Consider the following 25,503-nt stretch of genomic DNA (forward strand, 5'->3'; position numbering starts at 1 on the left):
CTGCCAGCCATGGGACCCAGATGGAGGAGTGGTCTGTGGTCAGAAAGCAAAGCACTGTCCCAGGGCCCTTCCTAGCTCCCTGCATTACTGGTAATGGTGACCCCACCCAGAGGTCTGCCCAGATTCTGGGGAAGATTCGGGTTCCTTTCCCAAGGGGCTGCCGACTGGGGAGGGAAGTGGAGCTGAAAGCCAGGAGGAGAGAACAAGCATTAACTGGGACAGAGGACCCTGAGTGTCAGGGTGTGTGGGGATGGCAGGCGGCAGCAGAGGCCCTGCACTGCTGCTCTCACCCTGGGCTCGGGCCGCCCTGCTCTAAGGAAGAAGTTATCTTGGCAGAAGGAGCAGGAGGGTGGTGTGACCTCCAGAGGACACGAACACTGGGTCAAGGTAAGACATTCAGGTAAAGAGGACTGGAAACAAAGTCCCACTACAAGATCTTAACAAATGGAGTTCCAACCTGAGGGAAACTTCCACTGAGCACAGTTTGTTTGGAATTGCTTTTAGTTAAGAATGGAGGGTGGGAAGCACTGAGACCCGGCCCCCTTTCACAGAGCTTCCTTCTATGTGAGCAGTGCCCGGGGTTCATGGGGAATCAGCTTGGCCTCCAGAAGATTCCACTCCTTTTATTACTCATTTCTAGTCTTCAAGATGACACAGAAATTACAGTAAACAATAAAAACCATTTCAAAAGGTGCAGGGGAAGAGAGTGACCTGGGGCCGAGGCTGGAGCTGCCACATGCCCTGGGCACCCCTGGCCAGTGGTCAGCAAGCGGCCCACCCATGGACCCCTCGGGGGCAGGGTCTGGAGCTGCCCCTACCCCCAGAGGGGAGCGAGGCACACACAGCACAAAGCAGGTGAAGGCCCCGGGCTTGCAGTGGGACAGCCTGGCATACTTTCCGGGTCACCTGCTGACCAGCCTCAGGGGTCGGGGGTGACCATCGGCCTTTCTGCCCCTTGAGAACAAAGTACAGCACGAAACACCACAACCCTCCCAACAGATGAGCAGGTGCCAGGGGTGCAGACTCGGGAGAAGCTGCCCCGGAAGAAGTGAGAAGCAGCCTCCGCCGGCTGTGTACTCCCACCCCCACACCTGCAGGTCTGGCACCCAGCTGAGGCTCCGAGCACATGTCACTGTGGGGTTTGACGGTCATGGCTTATGTCTGTGGTATGGGGTCCTCTGGGTGATTCACCTCCGCACCAACCGCACTAACCAGATGTCAGTGGTGTGTTGTTACTTTTTAAATCTCACAACCACTCGATTGGGAGACCAGAGTATGCAGAGCAGAGCTCCAGGGCAGAAGCAGTTGGACTCACAGGCCTGCCCAGCCTCTGAGACTTGAAGCAGCATTTGCTGTGAAGAAGGGTAAAGGCAGAAGCATTTCCTCAGGTTTTGTACGACACTCACAGAGAACATCAATAAAGAAGGTTCAGGGTAACAATACCCGTGTGGCCGGTGGCGGGTCACGTTTCCTGGGTCTCAGCGAGTGGCTATTTCTCCTTGAGGCCACCTTTTCTCCCAGTGGCCTCAGGGAGCTGAGTCACCGGGAAGTGTAAGAGGAGAGAGGGACGGCAAAGCCGGTTTGGAAGCAGGGTGCAGCTGGAGAGCTGTCAGACTCCACCCTGGGCCTGACTTCCAGGACTTCGTGCCCACCGTGGTCCAGGTTCACCGGCTGACAGGGAGCACTGTGGCCTTAATGGGGCTCAGGGCTCCTCCAGGGCCCCGGGCAGCTGTTTGATCTGTCGGCCTGGGACCACTCGCAGGGCGCCCCCCGCGGCCTGGTGCAGCTGGGTCTCCAGGGCACTGCGGAGGTCATTGACCTGCACGTCAGGCAGGGGGTTGAAGCTGATGATGACCCCGTCCTTTGGGGCTGGCCCCACATCTGCACGAGGAGCCACGTCCCGCCGTCTCCTCCGAAGGTCAGAGCCGGCCTGGACTTTCAGGTCCCGGTTGGGTTTGGCGTTGTCTGGCTTCTGATCCCCCAGCATGGCTGGTTTGGGCCCGAGCTCAGGGTCCGGCCTCTGCTCGGGCTCTTGGATGGCGGCGTCCTCCCTGGGAGCGGGCACGTGCTCCTTCCTCGCCTCCTCATGACCACCCTGCTGCCCGCCCTGCCCTCCGGCAGAGACAGCCCGTTGTTCCGGCTGATGTAACACGGCTTGGGCCCGAGGGGCTGCTCCCCCCGACCTGCTGGACAGGCCTCCGGGTGCCCGGTCTTGGCTTGCTTGCTGGGACTTTACCTGAGGGGCCCCAACTGCTGCCCCCGCCCCCAGCACATGTGCCTCCTGAGCGTCTGCGCCAGTGGCTGCCTCCTCCTTTCCAGACTTCTTCCTTTCGTGGGAGCCTCCACCAAAAACATTCCGACTCTGCCGGGGGATGTCTCCAGCGCCGTGCTGCTCTGGGATCCCGGGTGCCCTGGCGGGGTCCAGCACAGGGACCCGCTCCTGCACGCCAGCGTCCACGGCCTCGGGCACAGTGCCCTGCCGGCCTTCCCTCGGCTCAGCCTGGGCTGCCCGGGGCTGCAGGTCAGCGCCGCCAGGGGGCGCAGCCGGGGCTCTACCCAAGGCCCCCTCGGGCTTCTCCACAGAGTGTTGGCTGTGCCCCTGGGGAGGAGCGGGGGGACGCCCAGGAGCACCGGGCACAGCTCCCAAAGGCTGTTGTGGGGGACGCTCTGCCATCCCCACGGCGTGGGCCTCCTGCTCCTTACCTCTGGGCCCGGCCACCCCCAGCTCAGGCTGCACGTCCGCTGCAAATGAAGTCAGTCACCGGTTTAGCCACAGAAATGAGCAGAAGCTACCAATGCAGGGACTAAAAGAACCCAGCTTGCCAGCAATCAAGGAATAAGAAACATGGCTTAAATTTGCCCAGCAGGACTCTAGGCATGGAGCCACAGACCCAACTGCGCAGGGACCCCCAGACACTCTGGTGTTGGTGCATTAAGTGACAACCCCTCTTCCCCGAGCAGACGCAGCAACTGTCCCCTGCCCTGCAGGCCCAGCCCCCTCCCCCTGCCGCCTCCCCTGGACTTGCCGTCCTCGCCGTCCTGGCCATCCTGCCTCTGCTGGTGGATCTCCTTATGCTGCTCTTCGATCACTGCAAGCAGCTTCTCCTGCTGGTCCAGGAGGCGCTTCTGCTGCACCTGCTGTTCCTTAATCACTTGCAACAGAACGGCATGGTCCAGCATCTCCGCCCGGCCAGCTTCTGGAGTTTGGAAAACACACGCAGTCAGAGCCTGAAGGCTGCAAAGGCGCTCTGCTGGGCCGAGGGTGACATGATGCATGCAGCAATGCCAAGGTGGCCTGTGGGCCCCTCCACCCCCGGGCGTTCCTCTCCACCCGGCTAAGCTGGCGCCCAGGCCACCCTGGGGCACAGCCATCGCCTCTCTCCAGCGACCAGACACCCTTCCTACTGCTTCACTCCCACAGCGGCTCAGCGGTTATGAGAGCCAAGGGAGAGGTCACGCGCCATAACCACAATGATGGTGATCTGGGCTGGGTGACCTAAACTATGAACTACTCTAAAAAAGAACATCAGTGCTTTAAGAAAATTTCCTCCAAGGTGAAAATTTTAAAAACAAACAGAACCATCTTCCTCTTCAGCAGAGACAGAGCTGGGACCTCAGTGAGATGGGGGCTGTGACAGTTTTCCCACTGGCCCCACCTCCCCCAGGAAGCTGGCTGCAGCTGGCACGGGAGGAGCGCCAGGTGAGCTAGGGGCAGGCCGGGTGCAGCAGGTGTGTGTAGGAGGGCCCCGCACAGACTGTGGACCAAGAGGAGGCCCTGAGGCTGGACACCTTGGGTGCGGAGAGCTCACACTGCACTACAAACACCTCAGCGCTGGGTCAGTTCTTTACAGCCAGCAATCTGGGTTTAAGTAACTTTTACAACACGTATGTCTTTAAACAGGAAGCTTTGAAAGATGATGTAACTGTACAGGTTGTCAGATGTAAAAGCTCAAATCCAAAGAAAGAAGAACATTTTGTGAGTGGTGAGAGCTAACACCCCAGCGAGGGCCCCGAGTGCCGGGCACACGCAGATGTGCTTTGGCTTGTCCTCCCCAGTGGCAACCTGTGACCCGCCAGAATAGGGTGGGGTTGGCCTTCTGTCAGGGACTGCCATGGCTTCTCCCCTGCAGAGGCCGGTGCCAGGACGTGCAGGCGGGCAGGCCCATGAAGAACATGCTGAGGCCGACCACAGGGAGGACAGGTCCCTTGGCCAGCCCAGGCGCTCCAGCCCCCTGCTCCCCACCAGGCACACATCCAGACACCCTAAGGTGACCAAGATGCCTGCCTGAGAAAGCCCATGTTCTGTGGATTGGCTCGTGGCTCCGCACACCCCCTTTAGACAAGGGATGTGCACAATGCCATCCCACAGGGTTCTAGACCAGCTCCCTTGGCCGTGGCCATGCTGTCACCCTGGGTGCCCGTGGCTCATGACCACCTAATGGTCCCACGTGCTGCCAATACCACCTGTCCCCAGGGGGGGTTCCTGAGGAGCAGGCCCCCTGCCTCACTGGCTCCTCAGAGGACCAGCCCTGGACTGAGGCTGGAGGAGGGGGAAGTGCACCATGTCCAGCCAGAAGCAACATGGGACAGACGTGAAGCAGAGTGGAGGTGACAAACTGAGCCCCCAGCCAGAGCCCTGCATGTGGCTCTGGGTTCCTGCCCGGCCCACCAGGACTACGGGGACCAGGCTCGTGGATGGGATGAGAGCTGCACAGATATTAACATACACGCAGAGCACGTTAATACCAGGCCATGCACATGGTGGAAGTCACACACAGGCCCCGCCCCGTCTCTGGGGGAGCCCAGGCGCTCACAGGCTGCACCTGGCTGTCCTCTGGTGACAGTGGAGCCCCAGTAGGGCTAAGAGGGACCAGGGTGTCTGTACAAGAAGGGAGTGGGCTGGGGCATCAGGGGGACCCCACCTGAGGGGCTGTGGCTGAGCCGGGGTGGGGGGCAGACCGTGTGTGGCTCCCGGTCTCTGCCTCATGCGCCCCATGTGAGGCGCTACTGGATGCGGGGCCCACACCATCTGCTCCCGCGTCTCTAAACCCCCCCCAGATGCATTCACTGTGAAGCTCCTCCCGACTCCTACCTGCCACCATCTTTCTGATTTCAGCTGTGCGTCCCATTGAGAGGCGTTTGGAGAAAGGCAGAATAGGAAACCATGAAAGTTCTTTTCAGAAACGAAAAAGTCAAAGAATCAAACAGGCTTAGGTAACAGATTATAAGGACCAGGACCAGTAAACAGACTGAAACCAAAGACAAAGTAACATGCGGAATTCCCACAGCTCCCGAGCTGCAGGAAACCCCAGGACCCTTGGCTCTGCCTTCCTAGCCTTGGTGTGCAGAGGCTCAGCTCGCATCCCTGCGCAGTACTCTGGGCCAGCTATCCCGAGGCTGCAGGATCCGCTGGGAAGCAGCTCATGGGGCAGCAAGGCACGAGCATCCCATGAACCCACCCAAGTCTGCTGTACCGCCATCCCCACGCACAGACCAAGACTCCCAGAGCACAGAATGAAACACCCAGGGGCCGTTCTGTGGACACTGCTACAAAATATGGTGACACCGCGGTGACTCAGATTGGGCGGGGACCAAAGAAACCAGGATGGGTGATCATTCGCTGGGACAGCCGCCACCACCTCTAGTGCAGGGGCAGTGCCCATCCAGGTGGGCCCACGAGGAGGGTAGTCAAAAGCCAAGAGCTGGGAGCACCCCAAAATGGGCACGAAGGTATGGAGGAGGATGCAGAGCAAGTTTTGTTCACTGGAGAGAAAAGATAAGATGAGCTTTCGCTTTGGGACAGGTGCTGGGTCTTCACTGCAGGTGGACACAAATGTCCCCCCCTCTCCCCCACCCCTGCCCCAGCTAAGACGAAGGGGTGGGAGCCGCTGCCACAGGGTTGGGGGGAGCTAAGACAGCAGTGAGTCACCAGCCCTCCCACCCTCACTAATGCCCCCACACCGGGCCGACTTGTTGGAAATATTAACATATCTATTTTGAAATGAGATCCAAATGGTAACAGAAAGTCACGTGACAGTGAGAATTTTTTTTAAAAAGGGGGAGAAAAGGAGATAGAAAACGTTCCTAGGAAGGTGAGAAAGGAGCAGAAAAGGTTGTTAGTGGGCAGGGGAGCTATTTAAGATCTTTCCTCAGCAGGAAACTGGCAAGTGCAGAGGCTGGGGCCCTGCAAAGGCCCCCAAGACGATGGGCACCTGTGGCTCCTTCCCTACATCACTCCGCTTCTGGAAGGAAGGGGCAGGTGTCTCCAGGCCCCCGGAGGATGCAGAGAGAAAGCGAAGGCCTTACCCTCCAGCTTGCTGCCCGCGTGGTCCCCGGCGTGGTCCCCGCCCTGTCCCTCCAAGGTCCTCTGCTCTCGAGGCTCTGCTTGCGGCACTGCCCCCGGGCCTGGCTTCTCCTCCGAGAGGGGAGCCTTCCCACCTGCACACACGGCAAAAACTCAGGAGGCTGGCAGAAGACTCAGAAGAACGTAGAGAAGGGACAAGAGGAGGCAGATGTTTCCTAAAATCACCCTCCACGTTGCCCCTCCTTCCCCTGTGGCAGTGTATACTCAACCTGATGAGTACCAAAGAGGTAATAAAAAATATTTAACATGTCATAGGCTGGCGGCAGGGAGCCAGTGTTAACTACCTTCGCCAATTAACATGCAGGGACCATCCTCAGCAGCTCTGAGACGGCAGTTAACAACGCACCACCCACCCGTCAGGCCTGTGCCGCACCCCCGTGTGTGTGCCCAGGCACCCCGTGTGTGCCCGGACACACAGTACTAGCTCAGCACCTGATGTTTATGGGTCTGGCAAACAAGTGTGTGACAGATTGATCAGAATAGCTGCCAAGCCCCCGACAGCTGCAGAAGGGCTGCTACACGCACATGCCAATCTTGCGAGAAAAGAAAGGAAGGCAGTGGGACAGAAGTGAGGATGGTCAGCTTCTCCTGCCCCCTCCGCAGCCTCTCCCAGGCCCCACATGGAAGGAGCCCACACCCACCGTGCTCGTTCTTCTCCACCAGCTTGCCCATGGCCCCCACGGCATGGCCGGGCAGCAGGGCACCGTCTGCTCTGGCCCCTGCACCTGCCACCAGGACGTCCTGCCCCTCAGGGAGCACTGCCTGGGGCCCTGGATGCGCACCCCTGTCGCCCAGCCCCAGGTCCTCCTTCAGGGGCTCAATGGCTGGCTGACCATTTTCTTCTGGAACCTTCTGGGGATCTTTAGGAAGACCACCCACTGCCTCCAAAGCCTGGTCCTGTCTGGGTCTCTCTCGTTCTGAATCCAGCAGTGGTGGCACCATCTGACCCTTGCCCCCCAGAGCCCTTTCATCCACACGTTTGGACGGATGCTCCTTCTCCAGTCCTTCTGGGTCTTGACCTTCGTCCACCACCACCTTGTCGTGAGGGACTGGGGGTTCATGGCGGTGGGCCTCGCCCAGAGGTACTGCAACTCCTGGAAGGAGACGGCCGAGGTGGGGGAGTAGGCGGGGGTGGGGTGGGGGGTGGCCTGGCCTTCCCTCCCAGGGTGGCCTTCCCTCTCCAGGCCTGTGAACTGAGCTCGTTCCCGACCAACCACGTGACTGATGTCCAGCTGAGGTCCCTCCCCCGTGGACACCACCCCCCAACCCCCCGCCCGGGCCGTCACAGCACCTTGACCAGGGCGATCCAGCTGTGCCTCCTCCTGCTTCTCCTTGGCGTCTTCCCTTGGGGGCACATTCACGGGGCCCTTAATCTGGGCCTGCTCCATCTCATCTTTCTCATTTGGCAGCTTCGGCTTATCTCGGCTGTCCTCGGCCACGTCCACAATTGGATTCTGGCCTGTAAGCACGGCACAGATAATTGAGCGGTGTTTCCACATGGCCACACCGCCAATCAGCACGGCAACTGGGCAGTTTTCCCTGGATTGTAATCACATTTCCCAGTCGAATGGCAGAGCCTAAGCAGTTATTTTTTTTCCTGTTCAATCATTAGCAGCTAAGTAGTATAGAAAACTGTCATTTTTCATGTGTGTTCATAACAAAAATATGTCAAAATGCAATTTACACCTAACTGGGTGCAGAAGAGCGACATCCCTCATAAGCCTGGCCATCACCACCAGGTGGCAGCACGAACCCACCGTTTGAGGCCTGGGGACAGCCATCCTGCCCAAGCCCAACCAACCCCTTGCTGTAGGCCAAGGGGGAAGGGGAGGACGAGGGATGCTTAAGGAAAATGCCTGAGGGAGGTTGATTTGCAATTCTGTCAACTTCTTGCGGCAGAAGTGAAAATTCCTATCAAAAGGAAGGTGAGAAAGAGGTGTAGCCCACAAAGCTGGACCCTCTTGCCTCCCACACATGCCTGCATCCCACAAGCCATCTCATCCTCCAGCAGGTCCAACAGCTCACCTGCACAGTCACCGCGGGCCCTCGGGGAGAGGTGCACGAGGATGGCCCGCTGAACTGGGCCAAAATGGAGTCTATCAGGAAACTCCCTCCATTAACAAAACCACCTTCTACCTGTTAGGCAAACGTGGCAGAAACTAAAAATCTATCTGGGGAAAAAACACGTTTAAAAAGAATCATTTCGGGGCTTCCCTGGTGGAGCAGTGGTTAAGAATCCGTGTGCCAATGCAGGGGACACGGGTTTGAGCCCTGGTCCGGGAAGATCCCACAGGCTGCGAAGCAACTAAGCTCGTGCGCCACAACTACTGAGCCTGCGCTCTAGAATCCACGAGCCACAATTACTGAAGCCTGAGCACCTAGAACCTGTGCTCCGCAACGAGAAGCCACTGCAATGAGAAGCCCGCGCACCGCAGCAAGAGTGGTCCCCGCTCACGGCAGCTAGAGAAAGCCCGCACGCGGCAACGAAGACCCAAAGCAGCCAAAAATTAAATTAAATTAAATTAAAAAAAAAAAAAAAAGAATCATTTCATCCCAGAGGCCTGAAGCAACTGCTTTCCCCCTTCAGGGCACAAGCTGCCTGCAAAAGGGGAGGCGGAATCCCGAAAGGGCCTCTGGGGGGATTCACGACAGTCCTGTTCAGGTGGGCCTGCTCCCTCCCCCAAAGGAGGAGCAGGGACCAGGCTGACCTGCCATGCTGGCCGGGGGCACCTTCAGCAGCTGAGGTTTAGTGTCCAAACGAGGGGGGATCGTGCGGGGCAGGAGCCAGACTCGGGACTCCACAGTTCAATCAAGCAGCTGATTCTAATAAGCATGGGGCGTCTTCGCCACACCACAGTTAACACCCCCATCCCCAGCCTGCAGAGAGCCCTGTGCTCAAAATCAAGAGGTGTCTATCCAGCGGATCACAAAGTGAAGAAAGGGGGCCGGGAAGGAAGAACACAACAAAACAGAAAACATCTCCATTATGTCATAGGAACAAGTCATGTTCTCAGCAGGGAACAAAAATCCGTTGGTCGTCAGGCAAAGGAACGACCTGGAGACGCAGGTGTGCAAGGGGCACAGGGCGCACAGCGGCCACCCTGCCTGCAGCGGCCGGACTTCCGACACTTCGCAGCTGTCCTCGGCAATGGACACAGCGTTTCCTAAAAGGAACGGAGCTCCTCATGAGGACAGTTTGCCAGCAATGCCTCTGGGCCACAGTAAAACTAACACAGAACTTCCTAATTAGCAACTGAAAAACAGCCCACACTCCGCCTGCCCTGCGGCTAGGCTCTGGAATGAGGCGCCCGCGCAGTGGCGCAGACAGGAAATTGCCCGTGCGGTCATTGGTCATCACCCCAGGGAAGGACGAAGGCTGCCGGCCGACCCTGGACCGTTTCTCCTCCCTGAGGCGGCAGTGGGTCAGCGGGGAGTGGCCAGCAGAGGGCGCCTCGGCCTGGAAGGGCCTCCTCTCGTTCTCAAGGTCATGGCCTCCGCTCCCCAAAGTGGAAACCACGCAGACATATGCCATGCCTGCCTCATTCTGCCGGGCGGTGGAGCATCCCGACCTGCACGGCCTCATCCCACACTCAGACCCTCCTGACGGTGCTTCTGGCCAGGAGCTCCCAAGACAGACGGGCCGATGGACGGTCACCCATCAGACTCTCCTTCCCGTGTCCAGTGCGGGCGCCAGGTGATTCTGTAACTGGCTTAGGGAGACAGAGGACCAAAGGCCATAGACACCTGCAGTTCTAAAATCTGGGCATGTGTGTCAGGTTGCAGGTGCGACATCCTGAGTAGGCCTGTCCACGGCAACAAGAATCTGCGTTCAAGGCTGGTTCCACCTTGGAAGACAGGGTCTGGGCTGGGGGCTCCTCTTTGTCGACTCTCTCCTGCAGGACCCCATCCTGAGTCCAGGGGTGTCTCTTTCTGTATCTTGTGATCAGTAAAGATGGAAGCAGTCCTCTCTGACTGCCAAGCACAAAAATAAAGTGACTTTCAAAATCACACCTGAGTCCCATAGATGGAGTCCCTGTTGACTGGAGGGGAACCCCAAGTTCAGGAGACGCACGGGACCCCAGGGCCGTGCAGAGAGCAGGAGCAGCCACCAACGTTCCTTTAAAAGGCCAGATGCTGCTTTTGAGTAACTTTCCTGACAACCTTCGAAGTGCCCGCCTCGCTGCTGCCCTGAGAAGGTTTTACTTGTTACCCCCCACTCTTCTCCACAGGCAGCAAGAGAAACGCTGACTATGACACTCTTTTGAATGTGCAGGAATCCCAATGGGCCCCTAGACCCAAAGTCCTAGCCAGGTGGCCTGGTGGCCCCATCTGGCTCACCGTCACAGCTCTCCTGCAGACAGGCACGTCTGCCCACGGGCAGCAGGTGGAGGGGGCGTGGGCCGGTCACTCGGGGCTGGACATGGGAGGCAGCACCCCTCCTGCCCCCAAGGAGTCCTTCTGGATTCAGCCGCGGCTGGTGTGGTTATCTTAGCATGGGTGAAATGAGCTCACAGCCGTGTCCTGACAAACGGGCAGAAAAACTGAAGTCGCTCGGCACAGCGGTGTTAACAGCCCCTTCTCTGTAGGGCACAGGGAGAGCTGCCGGGGACCAAGGAGAGAAGGCAGGCGTGGAGCCGGGCCTCCCCGTGGGCATGCCGGCATCTGTCGCAGGAGTTCGGACGCTTTCCTGTCTGCGTGCACCGGCAGCTGGCGCAGCAGCACAAGGGACGCATCTTCGGAAGAACAATTAGGTAGGAGCTTGTGGGGGGCAAGCTCCCGCTCAGGTCACCTGTGTCCCCACACGAACGGATTGCTGCCCACAGGCCCCGTCCTGGCCCTTCCTCTTCTTTCCCACCCAGCAGAAGCCGGGCCGTGTCCCTGATGGGGAAAGGGATGAGCTGTATAATGGGTGTGGCCAAGGCGGCCCCCAACACCAAGAGAAGCTGCAGGCTGGGAGGGAGAGGAAGAAAGGGGACAAGGCCACATTCAAAGGAGGAGCTGAGAGTATCACCAACTCTGAACCCACCTGCCAGACCCTCGAGCAGGCCGTCGGCCTCAGGTGAGCAGCCTCGTAGCCTTTCCTAAAGGGCTCGGCCACCTCTTCCGTCCACACCAGGCGCGTCCTGGGCTCTGCACTTGCCAAGAGTGCCAGGCCAGGGGTGGCCAGTCCCGCATGTCCCCCGGAGGGCAGGACTCCCCCAGTCCCAAGGCCAGCTCGGGCTCTAAGGAAAGTTCGTACCATTTTGGCCTCTTCGACATCAAAGAGGCCAGTAAACCCACCTCACACGCTGATGGGCAGACGTCTGCAGGGCACGTGGCCAAGGCCCCACGGGCCCAGCTCTGCTTCAGCGAGGCAACCCATCAATGACGGGGAGGCCAGGGGCAAGAAACACGGAGACTGAGTTAAACAAACGGCATGTGGTTCCAAGAGGGGCCATGTGTTTGTTACAGACTCGTGGAAGAAATGGAAACCAGATGTGGTCGCGGCAGCTCCAGGTGAGCCGGGGGCCCGCCTCCACGACAGGATGCAGCTGCTTGTGCAGGCCGTGGGCTGCAGGCTGCACAGCGCCGTGGGGACAGGCAGCCCGGTGCCGACTACGTCAACTGATGCCGAGAAGCCCTACTGGGCGGGCCCACAGCCAGCTGAGATGCGAAACCGGTGTACGAGTCTAGTTCTGCTAGGGGTGTCCTTAAAGCACACAGGGCCAGGACACCCAGGGGTGAGGGACCCAGTGGGGCTGCCAACAGGGGTGGAGGAGCAACACCTATCTCCCTCTTCAAGGAGCCTTTTTTCCCATCCAAATTACTGAATCCATGCAACTTGCTGTGGGATGCCCAAGCGGCTTCTTCTTTATTTTTATTTTTTATAAATTTATTTATTTTTGGCGGCGTTGGGTCTTCGTTGCTGCATGTGGGCTCTCTCTAGTTGCGGCAAGCAGGGGCTACTCTTTGCTGTGGTGCGCGGACTTCTCATTGCGGTGGCTTCTCTTGATGCGAAGCACAGGCTCTAGGCATGCGGGCTTCAGTAGTTGTGGCACACGGGCTCAGTAGTTGTGGCTTGCAGGCTCTAGAGCGCAGGCTCAGTAGTTGTGGCGCACGGGCTTAGTTGCTCTGCAGCATGTGGGATCTTCCCGGACCAGGGCACAAGCCCATGTCCCCTGCATTGGCAGGCGGATTCTTAAACACTGCGCCACCAGGGAAGCCCTCTTCTTTATTTTTAAATATTTATTTATTTATTTGGCTGCTCCAGTTCTTAGTTGTGGCACGCGGGATCTTTGTTGCCACACGCAGGATCTTCATTGCGGCATAAGGGATCTTTTAGTTGTGGCATGTGGGATCTTTAGTTGTGGCATGCAGGATCTTTTAGTTGCAGCATGTGGGATCTAGTTCCCTGACCAGGGATCGAACCCGGGTCCCCTGCATTGGGAGCGAGGAGTCTTAACCACTGGACCACCAGGCAAGTCCCCCAGGCAGCTTCTGACCACTCTGATTAACTTCTCTGATGAGCCCCGCTATTCCCAGGGGTCCTCTCTGCAGGGGACCCACAAAGGGAGAGTCTTCTAGCCGGCCCTCGCCATCCCAGGAAGGCAGAGGAGAGCATGCCCAGCTACTCCGGGCTCAGGGCTCCCCCAAAAGAGCCCCAGGATAGACTGTTCTGCAGGAAGTTGGTGTGGGGTGCTGGCACTGCAGGGGCTTTCTGAGCACAGGGAGGTAAGGCCGGAACAGAGACGTCAACACATCCAAGAGCCCCGTACCTCCGACTGCGGGTAGCCCAGCCCTGCAAGCACCCAGCACGCTTGCCTCCCTGGACAGCCCTTGGGACCTTTCCTTTTGTCAATCACAGTAGCTGAGGAGACCAGGGCTCCCCTGGGCTTCTTAGCCATCACCACTCAAAGGGACCTGGAATCCACCAGCAACCAGCACTGCTCCCCCAGAGGGGAATGCCAGGCAGGCAGCCTGGGGAATCTCAATCCAAGCCAGGGGTTTCTTTGCAGGGGAGGTAAGCAGACATGCACACACCATTAGTATGAATACACAAAACCCAGCCATTGTCAGGGCAGAAGCCCCTGGAATGAACGTTATCATAGACAGCACCACCCACCAGCACCCGAACCTGAAGCCGCTTGGAGCTCCTAGAAGGCGGGAGGCCAGATGGAGGGAGCCCTCCCCGCACCCCTCCCATCTAGGCCTGGGAAGGCCACAGGCTCCAAGACACCTCTTCTCTCCCAAACATCCCAGACGCAATGGAGCTCCTGCTGTACCCCAGAAAGCCACGCTTGGAAACCACCCTGCACCCCATGGGCCCTGCCACATATGGGCGATGGGGCCACTGCATTGGGGGGCCTTCCAAGGCAGGCCTGCAGCTTATGAGGGAGTGTGGCTCATCCCTCTATCAACGGGCAGGTCAACAAGTAATACATAAAGTGAAACAGGAAACAAAGCTGAGGGGCATCACTGACTTTGTCCAGGAAAACCTGGCTTAAAATTTACATCCTCAAAACAAAACAAGCAAACGTGAGCGACACCCCCAAGTTTACTCACCTGTTAGCGCTCTCAATGGGGGTGTTCAGATCTCGGCCCTGCTGCCTGCCATCTGTCTGTCCCCTGCACGCAGGTGGCCGCACCCACCAGCCCCCTGGAGGCCCCCCACCCCCTCCATCACCCAAACAGGACGGAGGCAACTGGGCAGGTGAGACAGCCTGGAAAGTGCCACCTGGGTCCCCGTGACCCCAAGATGACGCTGCTGGGGTGCCCCCAAGAAGGCTGCAAGCCTGTGTGCATACCTGAGAGCCGCGTACCTGGGAGGCGCGTACCTGGGAGCTGGGCTGCCTCTGCCTTCATCGCGCCCTCAGCCTCTCCAAGTCTGCTGCCTGGGGCTTCCTCTGCCAAGTCCACAGGGGCCTCCTGGCTCACGGACAGGGTGGTGTGTGTGCTGACCACCAGGATGCCCAGGCCGACCCAGAGCACCACCTGGACGAGACAAAGACCCCAGGAGCTAAAGGGGTCATGCAGTCCCTGCGCCCCTGCCCTTCCTAGGGGGTGGGGCACAGCCCACAGAGGCCCCAACCACACTGACCACTAGATGATGGTCACTAACTGATCAGTGTGACCGAATCATGGGCCACATCTGCAGAAGCCACACTGGTGATGGGGCCGGTGGGGTGGCGGGGGTGTCGTGAGGGAGCCTGAAGACAGCAGGGGCAGCAGGTATGACACGGAGCGGCCTGCTGGCTGGAGAGACACAAGCCCACTGGCCAGGCATCCTGGAGAGCCCGGCGGCCACGCTTCCCCACGCCTAATGCTTCAGAGATTGGGTCCCTTGATGGTTTTGGTCAGGAGAGCAAGAATCTTGGGGCATCTGCCTAACCTGAAGGGGGCCCTTGCTTGTCCCACCCGCTCACCCAGTAGAGGGCCCAGACCACTGGGTGCCCGGCTACAAATGACCTATCCCCAACATCACCCAGAAAGCTAGACACACCTGCAGCTACAGGGCACAGACAGGGAGACGGCTGGGAAGGAGGTGGCTCCTCGCCCCCTCTGGCTATCGGTGCCCATCGGTGCTGCCCAGCGAGCTGAGCTGGAGGCACTACTGCTCGCCGAGGGGCCTCGTCCCCACCCGGTCCCTCCTGTGATGGCCCCCAGGCTGGTCATAAGTGCTGCCCTCAGTGACTCAGTACACGAACCCGACGCTGTGTGACTCCGTCTCCCCTGCAGCTCCTGTACACGTCGGGCCGACGCTCTCCGTGTTACTTCTGCTGCCACAGCAGTGGATGCTGCTCGTTCTGCCCTTCCCAGCCAGGCCCGGCCCATGCAGCTCTGCCCAAGGAGCCGTAACCCCTGGTGCCGCAGAGAGGAGCACGAGGCGGCCTGCCTGAAGAGCCAGGGGACCCCACCACCCACCTCCACGTGCTCTCAGAGTCAGAACTCAAACCTTTTCCGAAAGGCACATTGACTCTTTGAAATGTATCTGTTCAAAAGAACCACTGAGACTTTCCCAGGCCCAACACAATTAGAGAAGAAAGATTTTCCACAGGAAGAAAGGACCTGTGCTCCTGAAGGTGGGTGCCAACCAATGAGGAGAACCTTGGGGAGAAAGTCTGTTTCAACCGCTGCCACTCTGGAAACACTGAGCTGGTTCCGGGCTCATGGAAGCAAAACGCTGGCCGTGCTCTGGGGTCAGCCATGGTTCAGGGAGGCCCGGTCAGTACCATGGACTCGAGAGGCCCCGCTGGCACTGACCACCCTCCGGCCTTAGGCAGGTGCGCATGGGGATATTGCTGGATTTGAGCCCCTGGGGTCTGAGCAGCATCAGAAGACTGTACGCAGCCTGGTGTCAAGACCTCCTGACTCTCGCCCCCCACCCCAAGTTATTTTCTTAAAAATGTGTGGATTCCCAGCTTCAGCTGTGTGCTCAAAGAGTAGCATGTTATACCCACTCACCATGAAGGGAAGATTCAAAGAGCAATGGTATCCAGAGGCGACCAAAGTAGTTTTAAAATATTTTTTTAAAAAAAGAAACTTTAAATCCCTTGCATCTCGTATTTCTCCAGAGAAACAACAAAAAGAACTTCACGTCCTGACTTGGACCCCGTAGCACTGACAGGATGAGGACAAGACCGAGTGAGAGCCCTGAAATACTCGAACGGCCAAAGTGGTTCTGCCTGCGTGGCTGGCCAGAGCGGGGGATGACAGCTCCAGAAGGGCCCCCAGGACAGCGCCAGGTGGGATCCCAATGAGCCTGGGCTTCACCAGCAGAACCCCATTCCCCTCCAGGCCCTGATTTGGACAGCCCCTAAAATGGTCTTGACACAGAGATGAAGACATCTGCTTCGTTGTTTTTTGTTGGGTTTTTTTAACGGGGACATCACTGAACATTCCACGGGAGACGGACAAGCCAAAGGCAACATTTCATCCGTGGCTTTGAATGATTTATTTCAACCCTTGGCTTTCTGGCCTTAAAGAAACAAATCGCGCACAAAATAAAAAACGTTAACTCCATCAATGCTGGGAGACAGCAAGCTTCCCAAAAAAGAACAAGAAAGCGTCAACTTAAATTCAATTTACGAAGAAGAGCCTGCACGGAGCCAGGAAGCTCCGCCTGGTGCCACACACGCACCTGCCACTGCCCCCGGCCCAGACATCCCACGACCCCACTAGCAAAGTGTGTTCCCTGGCTCCACCCTGTCCAAGAAGGTACCCCACCCACGCTCCCCCACCCGGCGGCAGTCTCCACCCCACCCTTCGCCGAGACGCCCCCCTCATCCCGACACACCTGGCTCTCAAGCCGCCCTGGGCTTTGTGGGGTACTTGCCAGCTGACCACCACCTGAGCATGAGCCGCCTGCTGGCCCTGCCAGAGCCTCTGTAACTGGTCACAGTCCCAGCTCTCCACTCTCACCCTTTCCTTTGAAGAAATGCCACAGGTCCGCAAAAACCCCCAGGCAGGGAAGCCAAAGCTGCCCCAGCTTGAGGGGAGCAGAGGATTAACGCCAGGCTGGCGTCAGTGAGGACGCGGGAGGGCCATGCCTCACACCAAGGGAATCTAGGTCCACGGGTGATGCTGATGCAGTGACCAGATCACAGTCTGCATGCAGGCATGTGTCGGGAGGCAAGAGTCAGCCAGAGCCAGGGTGGGAACACGGCCCCCAGGGCAGTGTCAGGAGCTCCAGGTGGGCCAGACTTTGGAAAGGGCACTGGTGTGGCCAACTCCCTGGGGCAGCCATGACAAGTACGCCCCGACCACAGACCCCCACCACCACCCCACCAAAGGCCTGAGGCGTCCATGAGGCCCCAGGGTCACAAGAGGCCAGAGCTCGCAGGTTGCCACTCTGCCGTGAAGTTTGGGAGGCTGATGCCACACGTGTGTGAACAGGGACGGTCATCAGTTCCCCCCAAGTCCTGACAAGGAAGAGACGCTACTCCCAGAAGAAGGGGCCGCAGCTGAGGTCTGTACCGCACCAGCCAGCAGTGATGGAATGATCGGGAACACGGGGGAGCCAGCTGGGGTACAGGGCTGCCATGGCCTCAAGACGGGGACAGGAGGGCACCTGTGCCTGCAGAACCCATCTTCGAGGTACAACTTCCTGCAAGTCCAGAGCTGCTTTGAAACGGGACAAGGTTGGTGAGCGAGCCGGGTGCACCAGACGTCTGATCACGCAGCCCTGACTTCTTCTTAACCAGTTGCAGAGCCGCCAGGAGAAACGCAAACACATCCTGACGTCTCAGCCCAGGTACATAAGGCAAAACCAGGGGCTTGGCCTGGGGGCCATGTGCAATGCGACACCCCAAGGCTCCCAATCTGCTAGAGTCCCCAACTCAGAACCAGAGACAAGCCCTGGCCGGGAAGAAGGTGTCCCCTTTCACTGCTCACACGTGAGACTGAAGATGTACATGTTCAAACAAAGCCCACACCTCGAGGCAGGGGCTCCGGAGCCCGCCCCATGCACCCCAATTTGGGTCTTCAGGGCAGTGTGATCAGCACATGGCAGGCATCCTAGCCCTGAGGCCAGGGCGTCACACTCTGGGTGAGGTCCAACAGGTCCTGGTGCGCGTTTGTGTCCCTGTTTCAGGAGCACAGCGGCGCCTTCTGGCCCTCCCTGCGGATGCTCCCCAGTGCTCGGCACGAGGACAGCTACGGAGGCTGGTGCCGCTCCGACTCAGGGCTCCGCTGCCTCCCGTGAGTCCCAGGTGGCCCTGCTCCCCCTGCTGGCTCCCGGCCGCAGTGTCAACTCCGGACGGTGAAACCCACCCCTTCCGCCTCAGCCCCACTGGAGAGACCCTCTGAGTTCTCGAATTTTCAAGATAAAGGATGAACTAGTGATGACAGATAAGGTTTCTTTTCGATTTGCTAAGGGCCAACTGTGTTTTCGCGGTCCCTGCTTATTCTTCTGAGGACGTTTCTCAGAATACTCTTTCATGCCTTTCTCCAGCACAGCTGTGATGGGCCCATCACCCGTGCCCCCCACCTTCCCTGGCTCTTCCCGAGGTCCGGGGCCAGGAACAAGCACCTCTGTGCCAGCAGCGCTCAGGCATCTGGGGCAAGTAGACTCGGGCTGACGCCAGGTCTGTGCCATCCTACGGAGCAGCAGCTGGGGCTCCCAGGACAGGAGGGACACACCCCAAGCGGATACCCTCCAGGCCCTAGGTCTGCACACCAGACTCCAGCCACATTTCTGAGCATGCTCCTTGCAAGGCTCATTTTCCTCAAAACATGAAAACTCCGTGTTCGGAAATAAAACAGCAGGGCATACAAACGGTATGCCACAGTCAGATGGTTGATTCTAGGACTGATCTGCAATGTAGGTCACCAAGACACTAAGTCCAAAGGAGAAACTTTTCCATCTTCTCTGCACGTGGTCAGAAAGTAGTTAATATAATTCAATATGCTTTCCAGTTTTAAAAATCCATAGTAACACAGGCACAGATAGACGTCTCTTTAACGCGATTCTACGTGTGTTCACGTCTACAGACACGTGGGGGCGTTTGAATGCGCATGTTCATTTCTGTACATGAAGCCAAAACCAGCATTACGCTCAACAGTTCAACACTGGAAGCTGTCCCAGCTGAGTTGGGAAGACGACTAGCTGCCCCCCCGCCCCGCCCCAGCGCCACGGCGAGAGGTGCAGGATGACACAGATGAGAGAGAAACAACTGGAAAGGGGGAGGTGAAATTAACAAGAGATGCTGTAAGGTCAGAGGGTAAAAAAAGTTAATATATGAGAATCTATAGCCTCCCTACATACAAACAGTCAGAAAAGCCAGAGGAAGGAGAGGTCCCAGTATCACAGGCACACGTAGCAGAGGGATGCTGGTCCAGCAGACGGAGACGGGGAAGGGGGGCTGAGTGCAGCTGTGACGACTGAACACCACGCCCCATTATCACACTGGGAGGCTCACAAATACACTCTGCAGATTAGCCAGAGTATCAAGGGAATGATTCTTTCCAAATTTATCTACAGTTTCAACGAATTCCAATTAGACCAAAACCAAAAAGGTGGATTTATTTTTGTTAAGAGTCAGATCAGCTGACTGGAACATTCATATAGAAAGTAAACAGGGAGTTCCCTGGTGGCCTAGTGGTTAGGATTCCGGGCTTTCACTGCCGTGACCTGGGTTCAATCCCTGGTCAGGGAACTAAGATCCCGCAAGCCACACGGTGCAGCCAAAAAAAAAAAAAAAAAAGAAAAAGTAAGCAAGCAAGAACATCCAGAAACGTCATTAATGAAAGAAAAGAGATTAGAATTAAAACGTTTTCAGAGCCACACAACAAGGGAGCACCATCACAAGGCCGGGTAATTAAAACAGCGTGGACGGCCACATCACTGGATGGGACATCCAGGAAATTAAAATACAAGTCCCAAATGAGCCCAAATACATACAAGAACTTAATATACAGGAGCAGTAACATTTCATATCACTGATGGACGAACAGTGTTCTGACAACTAGAAAGCCATCTAGAAAAACTGAGGATACCTACTTTGTTTCTTACACCAAAATAGAATACCGATGGGTCAAAGATTTAAATGGAAAAATGAAATCATGGAATTACTAAAAGAACTGAGGGAAGAATTCCTTAAAATAATACTGGAGTGGCAGGGTCATTTTAACAATGACTTTTTTCTCTCCTACAAAGAGTCCGATAGACTAAAACACTGGTACTTCACAAACTGGGAAAAACATTTGCAATTTGGCAGGCAATGGGCCAATTTCCTCATATTATAAGGAGTTCCTAAAACTCACCAAAATCCCCAATTGAAGACTGGTGAACAACCTCAGCAGCTAAGACTTGAGGGGCGAGAGACTCCAGAGAACAGGTAAGCACCGAGGGGCCACCAGGCCAGGCTTTTCCCAGTCAGCAGTGCTGAGCAGCCCTGGAGGCTGCAGACACATAGGCTGGGCCCCAGGCATTAGAAGTGAGGGCTCCCCAGCAGCCAGAACCGGAGGTGCTACGATCCTGGAGAAGAGGAACCCTCCAAGAACGCACCCACGTTCTGTGTTCAGTTCTCCCCTGAGGCACGTGCCAGCCACCAGCTGGGCAGAGTCGTGCAGAGAGCAGTTGCCAAGAGGATGAAAGCTAAGCAGAGAATTTAGTAATCTGCGGGTGACTGCGTTGAGACTCAGGAAGGGCTACACTCTAGGAGTGAGGGCAAACCTGAAACAGATTGGCCTCAAGTGGACACAGGCCTTCTGCCCATCCTCTGTCTGCTGGACAGAGGACAACATCATCCAGAGCCTCCACAATTTCTCACATACACCTACACAAAGTACCAAGCATGTCAGGGGACAGGACCAGGCCCCAGAAAACCAAGAGGGTGCAAAGGATCAATATAAACAAACTATTTGAACAATAATAATGATGTCTTGTGGTGTTTAAAATATATGTAAAATTAAAATACATAAAAACAATAGCACCGAAGGCTAGAGGAAGGTAAATGGAGTTAAAATATCATTGGATAGTTACCTCATCTGGGAAGCAGTTAAAAAAAACTAACTTATGGTCAACTCTAATAAGCCAAGGATTCATACTAAACTGCCTTGTATAACCACTAGTAGAACAGAAATGTACAACAGCTAATAGAAGAACAGAGAATAAATACTTAAAATGCTTGATTTATCCAAAAGGCAGCAAGCAAAAAAGAAACAGAAAAAAGAACAGATGGGACAAATAAAAAACAAAGAGTAAGACGGAAGCTTTAATCCCCCCAAATCAGTAATTTTATTAACTGTAAATAGTCTTAAATACTCCTATTATCAGGATGGATCAAAACAAAACAAAACAAAAGCCAACTAAATGCTCTTACCCGAGACATACCTTAAATATAAAGGCATAGAGAGATCAAAAGAGAAAGGATAATAAAAACAATATTGTGCAAATATAAACCCCAAATAAAGCTGGATTAGCTACACTGTATCAGACAGGGCTGCCTTTAAGGAGAGAAGCATTTCCAAAGATAAAAAGGAACGTTTCACAACAAAAAGGGTCAGTTTAATAAGATATAGTCATTTTAAAACTGTACACTCCTAATAACATAGCTTCAAAACAAAAAGCAAAAATTGATATAACAAGACAAATAAACCTATAATTAAAGTGGGAACTGTCATACCTTTTTCATAACTGATACACAAGAAGATTAAAAAATCAGCAAGAATATGTAAAATCTAAAAATCACAGTTACTAAACTCAACTTAACCACACGTTGGAAGCATACTGCATCCAACAACTGCAGACTCTACAGCCAGCTAAACAGCCATCAGAATAGACCATCTGCTGGGCCCCAACAAATGTCAAAGGACTGAAGTTCTTCAGCTTGTGTTCTCAAATCACATTGGGATTGTGCTCGAAATCAGTAAAAGAGAGTCCTGGAAAATCCCCCAAAGTTTGGAAATCTAAAGAAGCTACTGGTGACAATCAGCTGGAGTCCCAAAGGGCTGTAGACAGAAGGGGGTTCCGATAAGGAAAGGTTTGAGATCTGCCTCAGGAGAAGCAGAGCAGTCAAGAGCAGAGCTAATATAACCTAATATGTAGGACCCAGTGCAAAATGAAGATGTGTGGCCTTTTATCCAAAAATCAGGTAAACAGTACCATTAAAAGTACTAAAATGTTTTCCCTTTCTTCTGTGGTCTCTCTCACAACTCGTTACAGTGTTTTTTCTGTTTGTGACTTTGCTGTTAGAGAAAAAGTTAAAATTTTGTATTATTAGCATTAAAAATAAATAAAGAGATAAAGAAGCCAGTGGTGAAAGAAGAAATAAGGATGGAAATTAGGAAAAGTTGCAAAGTGAATGATGATGTCAAATCTTCAATCTATAGCTTGATGCAATCCCAGTCAAATGCCAACAGCTGAGAAGCCACTTCTAAAACCGAGTTCGGGGACGTCCCTGGCGGTCCGGCGGTTAAGACTCCGCGCTTCCACTGCAGAGGGCACGGGTTCCATCCCTGGTCGGGGAACTAATATCCCACGTGATGCATGGTGCGGTCAAAAATTTTTAAAAATTAAAAAAAATAAAATTGAGTTGGAAATGCAAAGAGCCAACAATAGGAAAGGCCATCTTTAAAGTAGCCAGCATCAAAACTCCCTACAAAGTCTCAGCAACCAACACAGGGTAGCGCTAGTGTGGGAGAGACCGACAGACCAGTGAATGGGAGTTCCCAGCCTCACACGTACACAGGTGACTGATGACAATGGTGCCGCAGCAACGCTGGGGCAAGGGGTTGCTGCTCAACTAGAGAGTCACACAGAACACGACCCCTGACCCCTGCCACACACCAAGCGTTCCAGATGGGAAGTAGATCTAAATGTGAAAGAGAAAATACAAGGCTTCTACAGTATGACAGAGTAGACTGTCTTCAGGACCTGGGGATAAGCAAAAATTTCCTAAGTAGTACATAAAAAGCACACAGCAAAAGAAAAACTCAAAAAACTGAACTACACTGAAATTACGAACATCTGTTGATCAGAAGGTGTCGTTAAGAAAGTGAAAAGGCAGCCAAGAGTGAGACAAAACATTTGTAATATATACTTCTGAAAAAAGTCTTTTATCTAGAATCTTTTACAAACCTCTACAAATCAATAAGAAAAAAACAACCCAATAGTTAAAAAATGGTCAAGACTTGAAAGGCATTCACAAAGAAGACACCCACACGGCTAACAAGAGTATGAAAAGGTGCTCAACAGTCACCTGGAAATTGCAAATTAAAACCCAAATGAGGTACTGCTACACGTCCATCGGAAGGGCTAGAATCTGAAAAAGGGATGGTAGATGTTAAAGCAACTAAAATTCCAATATGGTGCCTGAGGACCACTTTGGAAAGCTGGAAAAAGTCTGGCAAAATCTACTAAAATTGGACAGACATAACCTCAGGACCCAACAATTCCGCACCTAGGTGAATAACCAACAAAAGTGCACACACGCTGCACTAGGAGAGACGTGCAGAGCAGCCCGTCCAGGACACTCTGCTCTGGGTGACTGTAGATTCCTACAGTGGAGAATCACATGGCAGGGAAGACGGCAAACCACCCCTGGCCACCCCGGCAGTAACGCGGGGGAACTCAGGCGTGATGCTGAGTAAGGAGGCTAGACACACGCTGACACTTCCTGTGAGACTCCATTTGTACTAACTTGAAAGGCAGGCAAAATTATTCCAAAATGTTAGAAGACAGACAGGCAGTAACCTTAGTGGAGGAAAGACTGTGGGGCGCCCCAGGGAAGCTTCGAGTGCTGGAATGTTCTGTATCTGGCCTGGAGGTGGTTCCAGGTGTGGCACTTAGCCGACATGTATCTAGCTGTACATGAGAATTATGTGTTTTGCCATATGTATACTATGCTCCTAAAAAATTTACCAAAATCAACCGATAAGAAAAAGCTGAACAACTCCATTAAAGGTGAGCAAAAAGCACGGACAGTTCATGGAAAGAGAAATGCTCACCTTCACTCCAGGGCAGCCGAGACTTGCCACCGCCCTCGGGCTGACGGAGGGGAGAAGCAGAGCTTGGCTGCTAAGCAAGAGCGCTGACCTGCACACGGGCCCTTGGGGGAAAGCTCCCACTCCTGACACAGGGATCCCGGGGCCCAGAGAGCTTCCTATAGGTACTTTCTCAAATATGCAGAAACGCTCGTGGGCACAGATAGTCACCATGGCATTGTCTGTAACAGTGAAAGACTGGAGAAGTGACACCAACAAGACAGTCCCCAGCGAGACAGTGCGGGTGTCCCCAGGAGGGGATGGAGACGGGGACGTGAGCGTGTGGCACACACAGATAATCCGGTCACCGTACAGACAGGCGGGGAAAGCGGTTCAGCACTCAATGCTCAGATAAGCGTGGTCAGCAGCTCGGCTCGGCGGCCCTGCGGTGCAAGGCTGCTCACCTTGGCTTAACCCCACGTTTCTCAGACCTACAGGACCATGATCCTTTTGTGCTAAGTAACACAACGAGTTCACGGGAACTTCAGAGAACACCGCCTCCTGCTCTCCCCGACCCAGACCCGCCCTGAGTGGGGCTGAGAGCGCTGCGCAGCACGCACCTGGGAAGAGAGGGAGTTCTTGTGGATCTTCTTGTAGATCAGCGCCGGGCAGATGAAGCAGATGAGGCTTCCCATCGTGGCGCCCGTGAGGCCCAGGATTGTCTCCACTGGGAACAAGAGTGACAGGGAGGGGTGAGCTTCCAGCGAGCAGGGTGAGGAGCCTCGCCACTAAGGCGCATCTACGCGTGCCGCCGGACAGCAGCAAGGAGCGGGGCACAGCCTTCTGTGCCCGCAAGGACCCTTAGGGTGTCCAATCTGACAGCATCGGACCAGGAGCCTCAGGCAAGTCCCCTCCTCTCTGTACCTCAGCTTCCTCGCCAGTGAGGTGAGGCTAACAGCACTGCCCGCCCCGTGCTGGGTCCACAACGCTGTTACGGCTCCTCGTGGAGCGTCCGGGGCGGCCAGCGGGGGCTTCTGGGCCGGATCATCTTACGTCACCCCACCTGCTGCCCAGCAAGTGACCGAGCAGGGCCTGCCTTGGTTGCGTGGGGAAGCTGGGAGCCTGGAGTGTGGGGCCTGGGGGTCGCTACCTGGAGGGCATGCGGGGCCCACTCGATGTCTGAGGACAATGAGCTTTGTCTGTGCTGGAGCAGGACGTCTGACAACAGAAATCTTGCCCAGGGCCCTTCCCTTTTCCCTCGGTGACGTGTCAACAAAATCAGGAGTCAGCAGTAAGGAGCTGCTTTATAACCACTAACTTCACACATCAGGCCTGGACCCCGCATCGCAGCTTCCACCCACGTGTTTGTGGTCACATCAAGCTGCAGCATTTTCTCCCAAGCCTTTCTTAGGGAGCCAAAGAAAAAAGCGCCCAAGAGTCTCTAGACTTTTTTTTGACCAGAGAGGACAGTGGTGAGACTCTGAGCATCTTGGCTGAACACCGAGACTGGAGGCAGGGGCGCACAACAGCAGGAAGGGGGCGCGGGGCAGAATAGGCCAGCAGGAGGCCAGCCGCTGGAGCAGCCCCACTTACCATTTGGGATCATGATTCCACCGACCATGGTTCCAAACACAACCGAGAGGGTGAGGGCTTTAAACCGCAGGGGTGGCATGTAGCCTCCGGCGGCAAAGGTCCCATCTTTTTGCTACATGAAAGAAAATAAAAACAAGGTTCTG

At 55.4% G+C, this 25,503-nt stretch overlaps 1 protein-coding gene across 6 annotated transcripts in view; it reads right to left on the minus strand.

Moving 5' to 3' along the window:
• Nucleotides 1-608: 608 nt before the first annotated feature.
• SLC38A10 (solute carrier family 38 member 10) overlaps nt 609-25,503 on the minus strand; it is a 42,530-nt gene continuing 17,635 nt past the window's right edge. The window contains exons 9-17 of one of the 6 annotated variants that reach the window (XM_036836015.1): nt 25,361-25,472; nt 24,388-24,494; nt 14,179-14,335; nt 7,656-7,823; nt 7,006-7,458; nt 6,307-6,438; nt 5,093-5,116; nt 3,027-3,197; nt 609-2,742 (exon numbers count right to left, since the gene is read on the minus strand). In XM_036836015.1, coding sequence (XP_036691910.1) covers nt 1,703-2,742; nt 3,027-3,197; nt 5,093-5,116; nt 6,307-6,438; nt 7,006-7,458; nt 7,656-7,823; nt 14,179-14,335; nt 24,388-24,494; nt 25,361-25,472 — 2,364 coding nt within the window. In that variant the 3' untranslated portion in view covers nt 609-1,702. Of the gene's footprint in view, nt 2,743-3,026; nt 3,198-5,092; nt 5,117-6,306; nt 6,439-7,005; nt 7,459-7,655; nt 7,824-14,163; nt 14,336-24,387; nt 24,495-25,360; nt 25,473-25,503 lie in introns of all 6 variants that reach the window. The other 5 variants (XM_036836014.1, XM_036836013.1, XM_036836017.1 and 2 more) reach the window with 5 other exon arrangements.

This window comes from Balaenoptera musculus, chromosome 20, assembly GCF_009873245.2.
Source record: "Balaenoptera musculus isolate JJ_BM4_2016_0621 chromosome 20, mBalMus1.pri.v3, whole genome shotgun sequence".
Taxonomy (NCBI): Eukaryota; Metazoa; Chordata; class Mammalia; order Artiodactyla; family Balaenopteridae; genus Balaenoptera; species Balaenoptera musculus.